The sequence below is a fragment of the Sabethes cyaneus genome, chromosome 2 (genome assembly GCF_943734655.1).
Source record: "Sabethes cyaneus chromosome 2, idSabCyanKW18_F2, whole genome shotgun sequence".
Taxonomy (NCBI): Eukaryota; Metazoa; Arthropoda; class Insecta; order Diptera; family Culicidae; genus Sabethes; species Sabethes cyaneus.
Genome location: NC_071354.1, coordinates 18639972 through 18656649, shown reverse-complemented (window position 1 = coordinate 18656649; position 16678 = coordinate 18639972). Strand labels below are relative to the sequence as shown.

The window sequence follows — 16678 nt, the reverse complement described above, 5'->3', positions numbered from 1 at the left end:
CTAAATGGCTCGACCAACTTGAAACCGATTTGCATGTGTCACGACGAGTGTCCCAGGACCGAGTACAGTGGAGAGGAAATTCTTGAAACGGCAAGAGCCACCCGGCTCTCTGCTGGTAGAATAAAAGAAAGAATTTTATCCCGTTTATGGTTCATGGCGTATAGTCTATTAAACGTTATGTGACAAAAGACGATCCGATTGAACGTCATGTGACAAAAAATAATCCTTGGAATTCAAATAAAAAGCATTTAAAGGAGCTGAAATGAAAAGCCCTCGTACACCAATCTATTTTGATGTCTCGTCTCATCTCATGCAAATTTGCAAATCGACCTGGAACGTCCTTTTCCGATTGGTTGACAATTTACCTTTACGTATACAGTCAACTTTCGCTATTTGCATCACATAGTCAAATGTACCGTTCGCACAAAGGGAATCAAAAGTTGCCTGCTCCCAGCCGATGCCGTAAACTGAAAGCATAATTGAAATCAGCTTGTTGGTGATGTTAATTCAAAGAAACAATGGAGGGCGGATCTGGAGCGACCGATAATCTTAAATTATAGACCGTACCAACCGGCTATGTAAAAGCAGCCAGCGCTCCGCAATTTTCTTAGTAGACCAATAAAACCAACGAAACAATGTGACCAATTGTTAATATACCTACACTTGGTAATGGTTTTATTTCGTGTGATTACGTTTGTTAGTATCGCGTAGAAGAAAGGTCAAAGACGAACAAAGAAAGTCTTTAATGAGTCTGGACTGTGTACATACTAATATATAACACCGATAATAACCATACTAGCTCATACCGCTTTAATGTTTTTAGACCGTACTAGCCTTACCAAGGAAGTAATAAACATACCACTACGGATCAGCCTTAACTGCCCAACTAGAAATTCCCTACTTGTTGAGTGTGAGCGAAAATCAATATAGGGTATGTTTCTGCTTCGTCGTAATTGCCTATTCCCGTCCTATCCAACATAAATTATTAAAAATATTAGCATTTTTATGACACACAATGCAAAACTAGTTATTCCCCAATATTTTAGTTTGTTGTCTATCATACGCGATCAATCAAAGTGAGCTGAGATCTTTTTAAATGCTTCTTATCATTAAAGATCAGGTATCAGGTATCAGCATCTTTGGCTCGAGCAGCACGTTCCTCACAATCATGTGGAAGATTTGTGCCTTGCCCATCTTGCCCGTGTCATCATTTACCTGATGAGGACGGGAAGGAAAACAGGAGGAATAGGAAGGGGTGGATGAGGAATTTGGACAAACACAAACATATATATACCGAGAGATTTTTGTACCCCCGAAGGGATACTGCAATCCTTGGTAGTTAACTTATCAAAAGTACACCCCCTGGGGGGTATACTCATGATAAATAAGAGCTTATAGCTCAATACCGCTTTCGGTAAGGAACATCAAAATGTCTCGTAATTTTAGTTTCCTAAAATCCGATTCATTTAAGACGTAGGATCCAAAGATCCTATGACGCAATTGTGCTACTGCAGGACAGTTGCAAATTACGTGATATGGTGTACCGTAGTCGGATTCACATAAATTACAATGAAACGATTCAGCTCGCTGAATCGTAGCCATATGATAATTTAGCCTGCAGTGACCAGTCAGTGATCTGACAAGAATACTGCAATTTACCTTTGAGTGTTGCAAAAGAAATTTCGCAACCTTCTCACAAGGCTTAACAATGAAACTTTTCGTTTGACGACAAGTTTCAAGATTTTCCCAATAATGTACATGTTCAGATGAAAACCAAGATCGAATCTTTTGTTTTATCCAACATGCCGCAATTGGTAAAGCAGGTTCCGGTCCGAAAACCGACTTTTCTGCTCCAGATCTTGCTAGTTCATCAGCCCATTCATTTCCGGTTATACCAGAATGGCCAGGAACCCAAACCAGATGAACGGCATTTAGAATGCTTAGTTCTTCTAATTGGGTGTGGCAGGCGATGACTGTTTTAGATTTAGAATTAGCCGCACAAAGGGCTTTTATAGCGGCTTGATTGTCAGAACAGAAGTAGATAATCTTGCCTATCAGTTCTTTCTGAAGTGCAAACTGAGCTCCGCACATAATTGCAAAGATTTCAGCTTGAAAAACGGTGCAGTAACTACCCAACGAATAGGATTCCTCCAATTCTAGCTCACGGCAGTAAACACCAGCACCCGCGCGACCTTCGTACAAGGAACCATCGGTATAACAGACTACATAGTCGGAAATTTTCCTTTCCATGTAGCCTGACATCCAATCCTCTCTAGGAGGAAAGTCACTTGAGAAAGTCCTATACGGGAAAGTACGCATGAGCGTTACATCGCTAGGAGCAAGGGCAAACTTGTCCTCAGCAACAATTTGCGACCACAATCGAGTATGACCAGTGGAACCGTCCACAGACTGCCAAAGGCCAATCGCGTGTAGTCGATAAGCACATATTAGTGCCTCTTGCTTCAGGTGGAAGTGTAGAGGTTTAATATTGAAAATAGCTTCTAGGGCGGCAGTAGGAGTTGTAGTAAATGCACCAGACATTGCCATTAAACACATCCTTTGAAGATGGTTTAGCTTTGTCTGGACAGTCACAACTTCCCCTCTCTGCCACCATACAAGACAACCATACGCCAGTATTGGTCTGACAACGACCGTGTATAACCAGTGTATGTATTTGGGTTTTAGCCCCCAAGAGTTGCCAATTGCTCGTCTACATTGCCCAAAGGCCATGCACGCTTTTTTAATTCGGAAGTCAATATTTGTGGACCAGTCAAGCTTGGAGTTGAGAATCAACCCCACGTACTTCACTTCGTTCACAACATCAACATCCGAATCGTAAAAGCGCAGAGCGCGAGCTCCATTGGTATTTCTACGTCTTGAAAATAAGACGATAGATGTTTTGCTCGGATTTACCGAAAGTGCAGTTTCTCGGCACCACGTTTCCACGACGCGTAGTGCCTGCTGCATTAAGTCAAATAATGTGCTTATGCACTTTCCAACTACTAGGATGAGATAGTCATCCGCAAAACCATATGACGGATAGCCTAGACTATTGAGTTTCCTCAATAGGCCGTCCGCCACAAGGTTCCATAAAAGAGGCGAGAGAACGCCACCTTGTGGACATCCACAAACACTTTGCTTCCAAATGCTTGCTTGCCGTAAGGACGAAAAAAGCAATCGGTTACTAAGCATTTGTTCTATCCACTTTATGATTATTGAAGGCACATTATGATAACGAGCAGCCTCCAAAATGGAAGCGAAAGATACGTTATCAAACGCGCCTTCAATATCCAAAAAAGTTCCTAAGCAAGATTCCTTTTGTGAAAAAGCAACCTCAATTTTATCCACCACATCATGTAATAAAGTGGTTGTAGATTTGCCACTTTGATAAGCATGTTGTGCTGAATGAAGAGGAACTTCTACTAAGCTTGTTTCGCGGATGTGGTGATCAACAATCCGCTCAAGTGATTTAAGCAAGAATGACGTTAGACTGATTGGTCTAAAACTTTTTGCTTGCTCGTATGTCGCGCGTCCACCTTTAGGAATGAACTTAATGGTTATTTCACGCCATTGAGTTGGGATGTACCCAATAGCAATACTACACACAAACATCCTTCTCAGAATGTGTTTGAAGTACTTGAATCCTTTCTGCAGTAGAATAGGGTATATTCCATCTGTTCCAGGAGATTTGTATGGAGAGAAGCTGTTCACGGCCCACTCAATCGCTTCAGTTGTGACAAGTCTCCGAGCAAAAGCCCATGAGTCTAAGCCACCTAAAACGATTTCTGGATCGTTTCGAACTTCAGGTTCCACACAGCCCGGAAAGTGACTATAAAAGAGACATTCCAGGATTTCATTGTCATTCGAACAGTATTCACCGTTCGAACTTCGAATGTTATTAACCTGATAATCTTTCGATTTTGACAGTATTTTATTAAGTCGACTTGCCTCGCCGAAACTGGAAACGTTGCTACAGAACCTGTGCCAGCTCGTGCGTGCTGAAGACCGTAGAGCCTTTGCATAGGCTTTCCGGGCCTGCTTGAAAGGCTCCACGCCATCCCTCCGACGTCTATTCCAGGCTCTCCTGCATCGTTTCTTTAGTTCCGCGAGATGAGAGTTCCACCACGGTGTTCCTCTAGTCGTTTTAATAGTTTTTAGCGGGCAAGCTACTTCAAAAGATTCCGCAATAAAAGATGTTGTGACATCTACAGCCACATCCAAGTCGATCGATGACTCAATCGTCGGTTCGAATCCTTGAAATTTCGTCGCCAGTTCCTCCTCAAAGAGTTCCCAGTCAGAAAATCTCGGATTGCGAAAGGTTGCAGCGTTCAAGGAGACACCCAAATGATCAAAATATATAAAGCAATGATCAGATATTGGTGTCTCATTTGAAACATGCCATTGTGCCAACTCATGACTGATCCTGTTAGAGCAGAGTGTTATATCTAACACTTCCTCTCTACCAGCTCGTATGAAAGTTGGACAATTGCCAATGTTGAGTATTCCAAGGTTGGTACTACTCAAATATTCCATCAAATCAGAGCCTCTCGGATTGATATCCGAGCTGCCCCAAATGATGTGATGGGCATTGGCATCACTGCCTACAATGAGCGGAAGCCCATTAGATTGGCAGTATCTCACCACATTTCTGAAATCGTCGCTGGGAGACGGTTCATCGTGTGGTAAGTATGCAGAACAGTAGACATAGCGTCTATGGACATCATCCACGACGAGTTCTACTGTGACTGCACAAATATCTCGAGTAGTCAACTCAGAGATAAGGCATGCACTTATTGACCTATGCAACAATATGCATGCCCTGGGCATCAAACGAGGATTTGTCATACCAGTTTTGCTGAAAGCAGCAAAGTTCTGGTTTCCAATATCCGTCGAATGAAAGTACCCCTTGCGAAAATACGGCTCCTGAACCAATGCGATGGTGACAGAGCCATTAAAAAGTTTTTCGCATAAATACAAATTTGCTGCCCGTTTGTGTTGAAGATTTATTTGTGCGACCCTAACTATTTGACTAGCGGAGTATATGCACAAACAATCTCCAACACAGATCAGACAGCAAATTGTAAGCGAAGCCAATTATATTGGCCAGAACGCACTTGGCGTAAAACCTATAAGGGAAATTGGGCAGGACTACTATGCTGTTCCCACGAAACGCAAGGGACAACAAAGATCGACCGTACCAGAGCCCCGCATGGCACAGTAGGGGCCAGATGCCCAAAGCACTCCGTTCGCGACTGGCATGTTTTCACTCCTCCAGCCATTCAGTCATCGGCACGGAGGTAGACCTTGACTTAGGGGCTCCTGATTTGCCGACTCCCGGCAGGATCAGGTCCCGTGGCTCAATTTTTGCCCAAACGTACAATTCGACACCAACCGCCAAAGGGCCTAACTGCAGATTGTGTAAAACAGACCGATTTAGAGTCTCTCTCTCTCTCTCTGTGCTAAGCCAGCTGAGAAAATAACTCTCTCCCGGTGTGCCCACACCCCGCAGCCGCGCCCTCCGAAAAACCTGCGCCGAACTGCATGATTAGGTAGCCGGAAACCACACGGCGAGTGTTCCACCTTCTCTGTCTGCATACGACAACCAAGGTTGCGTACCACCAGGTGCGCAACTTTGGCTACCGTACCCCAGCCGGCACCTCGTGGAGGTAGAGATAGGAGTTAGAAAACAGAGGTGATATATTTGCACATGTTCACTCATTTGCCAGCCTAAAATTAAAGACTAATCATTAAAGAAGTCCTACCAGCCAAATTTCCTACATTTTTTCGTGCGACGAAGAAGAAAATGTCGACTAATCGTTTTAATTTCCGTCATTCATAAATGAAAATAACTTACGCGAGGCATTGTCGTTATTCTACAGCCAGGAAAACTTGCCTGACCTGACCTGCAGAAATTTTGCAGAATAACATTTGTCATGCCGTCCTACGCGAATACATGCGCGATAGCTTCGTAAACATTGTTGTGATTTTTAGTTCGGACGATGGAAAATTTTGATGGACGGATTTTAAAATGGTACGACGAATTTAAGAAATAAAGTCAGTTGCGTAATTTCAATAATATGCTTTAATAATCGCTTTTCAGTGATTTCAAAATTCACGGATCGGAAGGTAAGTGTGTTTTAGTCAAATCAGCACAAGAACTTTTGGAGTATTCATTAAATCCATCTAACAAATGATGAAAATTAGAATGGCTTTACTTACTACGACGGGAATTAGAAATAAACCCTACTTCTTAATAGATGGCAGTTTAGAGTTTACCATCGTAAAAATCGAGTATGAAAACATTTTATTTGTGGATTTATAACCAATTAGCACAATTGAGTACAAAATAGCAAAATTTTATCAAAATCTATCAAGCATCAAACACGCCTAAAAACAATGGATACGGTTCTCGGTGGTTAGTGGTCAGTTCTGGTAATTGGAGAAAATTGTATTTTCCTATTTAACAGAATGGCAGTTCTAGGCTTAGACTGTGTTTAAGATCATAGATCAAATGACCATTGGTGCCGATAAGCCGAGGATCTTGATCCATTGCTGCGTACGCCTCTAGTGAGATTTCCACGGCGTCCTCCTAGTCTTCGCAGGGTAGGTTGCATTGTTTAGGTGGCGGCAGGGCACTGCCAAAGGAAAGTTCCTCATATTTAATCTTTTGTTTATTAATCAACAGGCTCAATTTAGCCCCATTGATTGTCAGGTTAATATAAATATTCGAATCGAATCAAGTGAGTAAAATGATATCATACATGTACAAACAGATGATAAAATAAATGTATATCTTTCGTGGTTTACCTCTCCTGAAAAAAGCAAGTGAATCTTTCGAGTCTTGACACGACACTTGATTAAAGGCCCGCTGCCGACCGCCGATAGCGTCATTTATGCTATAATTAGTGCGACGACGTGTCACTCTTAACATTGCATTGTTCTGCAGCTCTCGTGGTCAGTACCGTAGCGTGCGGTTGGCAAGACTGGCCCCTGCCAATGGCGCTAGCTTTTAGGGGCGCAAAAAAAGACCTGCATTTCAGTAAAGCAAACAGATACGCTCGATGCTTTGTCCGTGCTGCCAGGTCCATCTCGTAGCGGAGAAGTTCGTATTCGCCAAATAGAGCCAATCCGGCAATTACAACATCCTCCCCCGCGAGAAAGGCGAAAGCGTTGAACTGCAACCTGGTTCCGGCCACCCGACAGTGCTGCGCGGGCGTCACGTGCAGCAGAAGCTGAAAATGAAGACCGAGAGCAAGGTGGTCTGATTATTCCGCGCCTTGAGCCGGGAAACTAAAGGAACCAGCTAAACGGTGGAGAAGTACTGAGTCAAAATAGACATCTTTATGCGGAAGCGTCAGGTCATGCTAACTGTGTCTGAAGGTGCTGGTGAAAACACCTTTCCGACGAAGCCCGATGTTACGATCGTAAAGGCCGACGAAAACTACTTAGGCGACAACGACTGGCAGAGGACCGAATACTATTCGTCCCCCACCAAGAAGATAAGCGATGTCGTCAAGTATATCTTTCCAAAGAAGATCCTTCTGTGACTGACGATCAGCGAGAAAAGAATGTTTAAGCCACTGTTGTTTTGTTCGAGGTCTAGGGTGCACGAGAAGATACTAAGGAATAGTACGAAGAACCTATCGGAAGTTGCCGCCTTCATCAAGAGCTTTCGCAAGTCTTTTGGCCGGCCCTGGCCTTGGCCCATCATGCAAAGAGATCACTAGAGGAAATGAAGCATCAAAAGATGAACGTTGTACCGACGATCACCAATAAAAAATTTTTAGGCGAAGCTCAAACGGAAGAGTTGAATAATATGTCGACCACTATCTTTTGATCGGCCATCGTGAAGGTTCTGGTGAACCGCTGTAGTAAACCAATCTGGCAGGGTGTCAAAACATTCAGGCTTCATAGCCATCCAAAATTAGTCCATTTTTTTCAGTACATAAATTAAGTGCAGCGAAGCATTGGACAAAGGGCGAATACGAAAAAATGATAAACCTGGAAGGAAGACTGATTTGGGAAACAAAGGGGCGTCAAATTGGATTTCCACCAAGGGCGCCCCAAAGTCACGGTACGGCACTGCTCGTGGTTGAACATTTACGTTAATCTGTCCCAACAGCGCTGGGCAGTCTATTCTACCCTGTATGCTATCTGCAATAAACAGTCCTCTGGAAGTAGCCCTACGAACACGAAGAGGTTCTAGATCGATCAATTGACAGCGACTTTCATAGCTGGAAACGGGGTTCTCTATGGAAACTCTCCAAAATGTAGCTAAGGCATCGACGTTGAACTGACTCAATTAGCTCAACGCTGTTGTTAAGGATTCCAAACGGACGAACAGTATTCCAGAATTGACCGCGTCAACGAACAGAATGCGATTTGAGGCAGTAAAACCAAAAAATAAAGCCTAAGGACTCTGAGGCTTTGGCGACAACATACGAAATATGATGCATGTACATTAACTGTGAGTCTAAGATAGCACAAAGTCTTTGATATGCAAAACACGTTCGATTACTGTGCCTTCAAGCTCATAACGAAACAGGATCGGACCTTTTTTTCGGGAAAATGTGATTGCTGACCATTTCTCCGGGTTCACCATTATACAGTTCAGGTAAAACCAAGTGACAAAGGCTTCGAGCTGATTTGATTTTGATGACACAGCAGATTAGTAGTGGTAGAGCGCTGGGAAGTGAAGCCATGTTGAGCAGCACTTAGATATTGCTTACGGTGAAACAGCAGAGGTTTCATGACCACCAGCTCAAATAGAGAAGGCATTCAGCGATATGATGCCACGATAGTTGTCTACATCTGGTTTACTTCCTTTTTTGTGTACAGGGAACATGTGCAAATTTCCAACACGATGAAAAAATCATACTGGAGATGGACATTCGAAATAAACGGAGTAACGGTGTCAGCAATCAGGTTATGTACGGAAAATACTCATTCGGGTCCAGGATTGAAGGACGACTTGAGCATGGTCACGGCCTTCGAAATCATCTCAACTTTGATATCAATGGCACCCAGCATTTGACCATATTTTGAGTCATTGTTGGCTGGTAGGACCACACGGTTCACATTCAATACCTCAATGGTGAAAATACTTGCCAACTTCTTGGTAAGAGACAGCATATGAGAAGCGGCAGCAACTTCCCCGTTGTAATCCATTGATGATGGGAGTCCGGACTGTGCCATGCTCGTTTACGTAGTTCCAGAAAGACGTCGGGTGATGCTTCAGTCTTCGTTGAATACTGCTTTGATACCGCGAAAACCATTGGCGACTGACTCACTTTCGTGAATCGTCTTAATGGTGCTCTTTTAGCTTCATCCTGCGGAGCACATTCATTTCGGAACGTGTCGATCGATAGCATATATCAAGACATGTATGAAAATCTGCGCAGCAGCTTCAACATCATCAGGGTCAATTAGGTTTGCCCAGTCAATACTGGACAACCAATCATTGATGCTTTCTTGATTATCTTTGAGGAAGTTATGTGCGATAGGAGCTGGACATTCATCGAAATCCCGAAGGAAATTATCTTCAATGCAGGCGATTAGCGGAAAGTGGTATGGAACTCTTGATTAACAGACAAGAAGCCGCTGTGATGAATGGGGCGGTGTCCTATGAGCTCACGAAACAGCATCTGAGTTGAGAGGTTCCACCGGCATGGAACGTAGAGTTTCCAAAATCAGGATAAAGAAAACCGCTATGGGCGGGTTTCCATGAGATTGAAGTCGGCCACTATGACTATCTCATCAACCGGCGAAGCTTCCCACATAACTGAGTAAAATGACTGGCAGTGTGCGTCAATTGCATCGTTGTCTCGAACACGATCAGGTGCGATATAGACACATAGAAAAAGTAAGTGATCACTCAGCTTGATGGTCGGACAAACCTGCTCTACGCAGTTCCATGAATTATTCGCGATGGCTCTCGCTTCCAATCCACGACGGACAGCTATTAGAACATCACCGCCGGTAGATTTACGGCTGTTGTCAAGGTACCACAACGGAAAACTTCGTAATCGGATCCAAAAACTTGACTGGAAATCGTTCGAATGTTGAGCCACGTTTCGCATATAACAATGGCATCATAGCAGCGATTTTTTGTCCTTAATGCTGCAGAATTGCATTCGCCTCGATTCTACATTCCGATCGACGTGTCTTATAGCATGCGTTGTATTCTGATCGGATCCGGCTCCGATCGGTATGAGAATAGAGGCGATTGTCTTGGTGGTGGCGGGGCGCTGGTACCGTTCTCAACTTTGCAGCAGACGCTGTTGCCCTCGTGTTGATCAAACATTTGCCAATCCGTCACATGCGTGCTTTACCAAACATATAATTTAGCATGAAGCGTTTAGTTTAGCGATCTGGTTAGTCGATACTATCCATCAACCTACATCAGCACTATCAGCAGTTCAACGGCCTTTCCAAACACATTACGACGGCGTATCCGCCATGCTTGTGTTGAAAATGCGTCGTTCTGATTCTGAAGAAATCACAAAATTCTCTCGTTCGTGGTGCAGACAATGCCCTGGAAGTACTCTATGAAGGTACAAGTCTTCGGCAGGGAGAAAAACGGGATACTTAGTAATAGTTATGGTTACACTGAAAGCGTCTACTATCTCCCTGTATGTGACACCCGAAGGTGGTATTGGTGCCAGAGTACCAGATTTGGTTGCATGGTCTCTTTTTAGTGGGACCTTTGCTGCTGATGTTCGACGACGCCGTATCACCCGATCGTTGTCTCTTGTTAGCGACCAAATCCCGCTGACCTGGCTGGTTAGCAAACAGAAGGATGAGTTTTTGCGCCTCATCGCGAGAATAGCCCCTGATGCGATACCACTTTTGCGATCGTCGTTGAGTGTTTTATTCGTTTAAATGCATCGCGGCTCGCGGGAGGTTTCAAGTTACCCTTAACTTCAAACAGGGATGAAGCTGAAAGTCTTCCTTTCCAACGACATACTGTGGAGGTGGAAGTCGTTTTTCATCTCCACGTTTATTACACCTCCGCCTGAACCGTCTGTACCGATCGGACTACGCACTTCCGATCTACCTTCGAACGTCAACTCCACAACGTCTCCGTTGTTCTGCACTAATTTTTGAGGGTTTTTGGTTTCCTCATAAATGTTTTTGGAAAAATTTTCTGTAATGACGGTGGTAATCTGCTGGGAAGAAAAGTCAACTGTCCTTTATCAAAAATTTGCCCAACAATTTTGCTTTCGATCCGATAAATACAAGAGAATTGATAGTGAATTTACTGTGTTGCAATAATTTTTGAGTTCGGCCTTCAGCAGGAAGTGATATTCTAACCTACGAAATCGACGAAACATATCAAGAACGAACGCACATATTTTTCGTTTGAACAAGTTGAGCACAAAACTGACTTTAATAGTTTTCGCTTCATGCCATAACGTATATCTGATTCTCTACTGACTGGTTGATTCTACCCGGTTCTCACAGGCTGCTGTTGCTGTTGTTGTTGTTGTTTTAGTTGAACTTTGTTTCTCGATTGTGTAAATAGTACTGTTTGGAGCATTTTTTCTGGCGTGTGTTACTGTTTGTTTTTTTTTTCTCTTATATATGGCTTTCAGCACTGCTTATAAACTAGTCTTCAGTAGGTAGGTTAATGGCGGCCAAAGTCAGGAAATACAGTAAAATATTTAAAATACTAAAGCAAAATAATGCTGACCTGCGAAGTAAATGCACAATTTGACCACTCTCGGTAAGTTACTGTATGTATGTTGTCTCTTTTGCCTATTAAAATCGCGTAAGTAAAGTTTTTTGTTTGGTTCATCAAGCAAGCTGCACAATACAAAAATGTAATTATATGCGATTAATAATATGACCACGGAATCAACGTTGACTTTTTTCTTTTAAAATATATCAATACAAAGATATGAATGCATCTGGATGCTGCTGTTCAATATAAGAATTAAATTGCAATAGAAAAAATTGTATTATTTTGGAAGATCGTAACTATCTAGGATCAAATAAAAACGCAGACGCTAATCGCATTAAATACATTGTTTGGATCACGTGCATATTGTATGCAAGCAATGGTCTAAGTTATCGGTTTGGATATAAGCACACATCAACATGCCTGCCAGAGTCTTATATTGTTTGCTTAGGTTTATATTCTAATTGTTCATAAAAGGTAGCACTTTTGGATATACTTTTTCGTTTTATTACCTAATATTTATATATAAGGGACTTATTGCTTTTTGAAGCAGATGCTTTGATGTCCAAACGATCATTCCTATGCGTGTTATTACATAAGCATTCCTTTATTATTTCTGCCTGACACATTGCGAATAAGCAGCGTACACCATCTTCTAGAGCCATCTTCTAAACACGCTCAGACTTTATTTAACTGGCAATGTTCAAGCGAACACCGCTCTAAAGGGCAATTATAATAATACCATTATTTTAATACCGTGTCGAACCATCGCAAAACCATTCCTAGTGAACAAATTATTGCAATACGAAGACGAATTTTCGAACAGCCACGTTTTTTCTCCACGATTTGCTTACTAAACAATCACTTGCCGGTTAAGGTTGCACTTTTATTCACTTTCATATGCTTATTTTAATGGGCTTACTGCACTTTAAAACGGAAATATTATACGTAGCTATAGTTTAAAGCAATGAAATTTTCTTCACGAAGACGCTCATTCTAATATTGGCCACAGACATTTGTTTTTTTTTTCTTTTCAATGGATCCTTAACATGTACCGACACTATGTGCTCCTCTGATAGTAACCGGTTTCAGTTTCCTTTCAATCTCGACTGCATGTTATTATTCATTTACATTTTAGTATTAATTTTGTATATAATATAAACTTGTTGATAGGTGAATAGGTTTTATACACCGTGCTTTTACCCGGAATAAATTCTTTACTGCCAGTCTTTTTTAATCTCGAAACTCCAGTCCCACTTAAGGTGCTCGTTTTTGTCATCGTCGGTGAACAGAGAAGTGACAGAATAGGTGCCCCGAGCCATCATCCCGGAGGGAGCCTCCTCGAACGGGGTGGTGTAACTTTGCATTTCCTTTTTCGGTGGGTAAGAACCGACCATCTGCGTCATTTTATCCACTGTTGAATAAAATCCAACGAATAGGAATTGAGAAATGCATGCCAAGTATGACAACTTATTATAAGACTAGCAGAATTAAATAAGTTTCCCTCATGAAGCCAAATAAAACGGAAATATAGTAAAAATATTATGATAGTTCGATTGTCTGTCATGCAGTATTGGCAAATATAATTTCCAATTTTATTTCGAAATCAAGAAACACTTAAAATCAAGATTTCCAATGAGTCATGTCGAATTTTATCAATTTTGAACACACTAAAAATATGTGTTTGTTATTGTTATCACGTATCAATCTTATATACATGATGTATAAAGCCTGATAACAAAAAATCGTTCGTTAAGCCGAAACACAAACAAGAAAAAAAAACCTACAGATAACATAAGGTGCCGCTCGTCCATCGAAATCAAAATTAGTGCTATTCTATTATACCAATGCCATACGTTTAAAAACAATATCTTACCATGAACCGCTAGTCGTTTAAATATTCCGCACATAAACAAGGAAGGAAAAGTTTCATTTGTTTCAAAATGAGTAAACATTTGAAGCGATTAAAGAATCTATATGAACCAACTATACCACGGATTGTTTAAAAAGAAATAAGAAATCACTTACCAGGCACAGCCATTCGGTAGGTTTTCTGAACATATTTCAGTCCATGGACAATCTCTCGCTGAACGATGAAATCGATCCGAATCTTATATTGAATGCCCTCCTTGATGACAAACACCTAAAAGTTTCGGTTATTATGATAATCACAAATGAATGCCCAAATTAATTTAGCAATGACAGTCTTACATTCTTTTTCAATTTGGATATGTCCCCAGACAAATCCAATTCCATCGGATCTCGGTCGGCAACCAGAAGGGATAGCTTTTTCACGATAACTTTTCGTGGATCGGAAGCATCTGAAACACACAATTAGGGATAATTTAGCGATCGCACAAGCATTCTACCTGACTCAGCATACCGTAGATAATCTTTTCCGCTTGAGCTTCGCCTAACAGGGCTTCCTTGTACTTCCGCAGACTTTCGTCTTCTGCATCGGCGGCCAAAATTTCCTCAATAGTTTTTTGCGGGGGTGGCTGATAGTTGGCATCGTGTTCTTCGCCTTCCACCTCCACTGCATCGACTACTGGCTTCTCTGCCGACATGCTGCGAAAGCAAAACAGATTCGTTATCAGCTAACAGGAAAGAACGTGCATCTGCTAATAGCATTTCAATGAAATAAAAAAAAATAAATACTGCTGCTAACTACTTTATGTACTAAATAAATCTGATAAATTCGATTGCAATCCTTTCACTCATCTAAAAGGCATAATAAACATTTTCTAACGATTTGCAATGATATGTTCGCCTGCAACAGTAAATTTAATTGAGCATTAACCTCGGCCGGCATGTTCTGTTACGTGCTATTAGAAAATGTAAATCCAAACGGCAAAAGCCGAGCTTGGAATGTTCTGTTTTCCTCAAGCAGACAGATCTAATTTGGGATAATGACGTTTCTACCTCCCGCAAGCTTTCCATCTAGGTGCCCCTTTCCTGACCCCACCCATCCGTGCCAGACAATTGTTTCTCTTCCTCATCATTTTCAACACCCTCCCCCTCTTGTCTTATGCACACCCTCTGCTGAGCAAAAATCGTCGATGAGTAATCAATGAAGAACCAATAGAAGTTCAAATTTCCCCATCGAATGCATACTTACATTGAACGCTGGTGGCTTAACTGCAGTTATCGCACTCCGTTAAATCGGAAATTCACTTCCGGTCACTTGTTCACTGCTTTGGAATCTTCTGCTCACTTCTATTCGAAGCAAGTAGAGCGTGATTAATCATACAATATTTCAGTCCCCTGCAGTTGTATGAGCAGCACCTCGCACAGTCCACCGATGGCAGCAAAAAAACGAAAAAGAAAAACACAAAACACGTCGACTTCGAACGGCGAACCGCAAATCAACAATCGTACGATCAAACAGATTAATCCGACGCAATCGGTGCGAACGTGAAATAGAAATTAGACAACAGAATACACGCAATAAACTCGAAAATAAAGGGGCACCGTCGGCTTTTAGAAGTGACTTTTGAAATATTCGCGAAAAATATGGAGGATGAAAAAAACGTTTGACAGTCTGTGAATGAACGGAAAAAATCAGAGATGCCAGTTATTTCGGAAAAAAAAATTTCAACTGCTCGAAAAACCGACTTTAAAAATCGAGCAGAAAGGAAATATTCTGGAAATATCCATCTTGAAAAACTTTCGAATTCGGTAATTTTTTACTGAGCTCCCGGTACGTCGCCTTCTTTCTGTGGCTGAATCTGAAACGTCAAAAACGCACTGAACAGGAAGTTACTTCAGAGAAAACCAATGCGACGGCCTTTGGAACGAATGACCGTTCTACGGTTAAAACCCCTTAAAAAATGCGACGGCCATAGAGCTTTTTGACAGCTCAAGCACCCACACTAGCGAACACGAAATACGCGTGTATATACATGATGTTTACCTCATTTTGGGGAACAGCTGATGCTGGAGGAAAAAACCGAAAAACAGCGATTACTTAGTTGTGTTTCTCCGTCTGACACACTGCAGAGCACATATTTCGGTCAAATTTTCCATCCTGTTCCAAATTCAAGCACATATTTTGAAAATTTGCTGGTATTTAAGCCAGCGGAAGACGAAATCCATTCTGTACCTTGGTGACAAAGGAATGCATATCTTTTGTTTACTGTTGTTGTTTGCCTCATTTTCAAGCACCAATACACACATAACTTGAAAGCTCGATTGTGGTTCGGAGTACAATATCGAGGAGTCTATCTTAATGGGGGTAAGGTCAAACTATGTAGACCTAGATAGAGATGTCGAGAAGGTAGTTTTCGCCGAAACCGAAACATTCGGTAACCACCCAAGTAACCAAAAGTTCGAATAATGGTGTCTAACAAGGGTTAAACAGCTTTATGTATATCAATCTATAACTTGCTAAGCAGCGTCACTTTTAAGTAATTAACTGAACTTTCAAGCTGTCTTGGGTTCACTGCATAGAACGCTAAGCAGCTTCGAAATAAACTGTCAAAAACTAAGAAAAAATAAATTTAGCAGCACTTCTATGTTCTATTTTTATACTTCTACCTAACTTCTATATTCGTTGCATTTGCCTGCTGTTGGGTTTGAACCCGGGTGTTCCGCGTTGTAAACCTATACCGATCCACTGCGTCACCTTTGTCGTATACAAGCGATGTGAATTTTGCCAATGAGTTGTTCTTAAGTAAAAGTTCGTTTTAGAACTTGCAGCAGCTTTATGCAGCGCGAGTTAATTATAGAACATAAAGTTTGGAACCAGGCAATTAACTATAGTAGTGAGATACCGACAACATTGTCGTATCCAAATCTCGAACCTCACATCTGTTGTTCTCGAAAGTAGCACACAGAATGACATATCTCATTTTACTCATGTTACCCGACCTTACGGGAAACGTTGCATACACGCAAAGGTATTCTGTACGAGGTTGCCAAACGTCACGTCTTACTTGGAGTTAGTATTTGGGCAGTGCTACCATATAAGTGTTGTTTTCATCTGCTATCCAAGTTCAT

General features: G+C 41.8%; 1 protein-coding gene across 1 annotated transcript; it reads right to left on the bottom strand.

The window, feature by feature from the left end:
* Window positions 1–11361: 11361 nt before the first annotated feature.
* On the bottom strand, window positions 11362–15178 carry LOC128734160 (rho GDP-dissociation inhibitor 1). The gene is made up of 5 exons (XM_053828203.1): window positions 14799–15178; window positions 14064–14248; window positions 13892–14001; window positions 13709–13823; window positions 11362–13094 (listed from the first exon to the last, which is right to left on the bottom strand). Exons 2-5 carry the CDS (start codon window positions 14245–14247, stop codon window positions 12898–12900), a joined length of 606 nt encoding a protein of 201 aa, XP_053684178.1. The 5' UTR covers window position 14248; window positions 14799–15178; the 3' UTR covers window positions 11362–12897.
* Window positions 15179–16678: the final 1500 nt, after the last annotated feature.

Excerpts from the sequence above, each read along its gene's own strand:
- LOC128734160 (XM_053828203.1), bottom strand. The coding sequence starts at position 14,247 with ATGTCGGCAGAGAAGCCAGTAGTCGATGCAGTGGAGGTGGAAGGCGAA. Across the intron at positions 13,824-13,891 it reads TATCCAAATTGAAAAAGAAT|GTGTTTGTCATCAAGGAGGG; the intron begins GTAAGACTGTCA and ends CGAAACTTTTAG. Across the intron at positions 13,095-13,708 it reads CTACCGAATGGCTGTGCCTG|TGGATAAAATGACGCAGATG; the intron begins GTAAGTGATTTC and ends TTTATTCAACAG.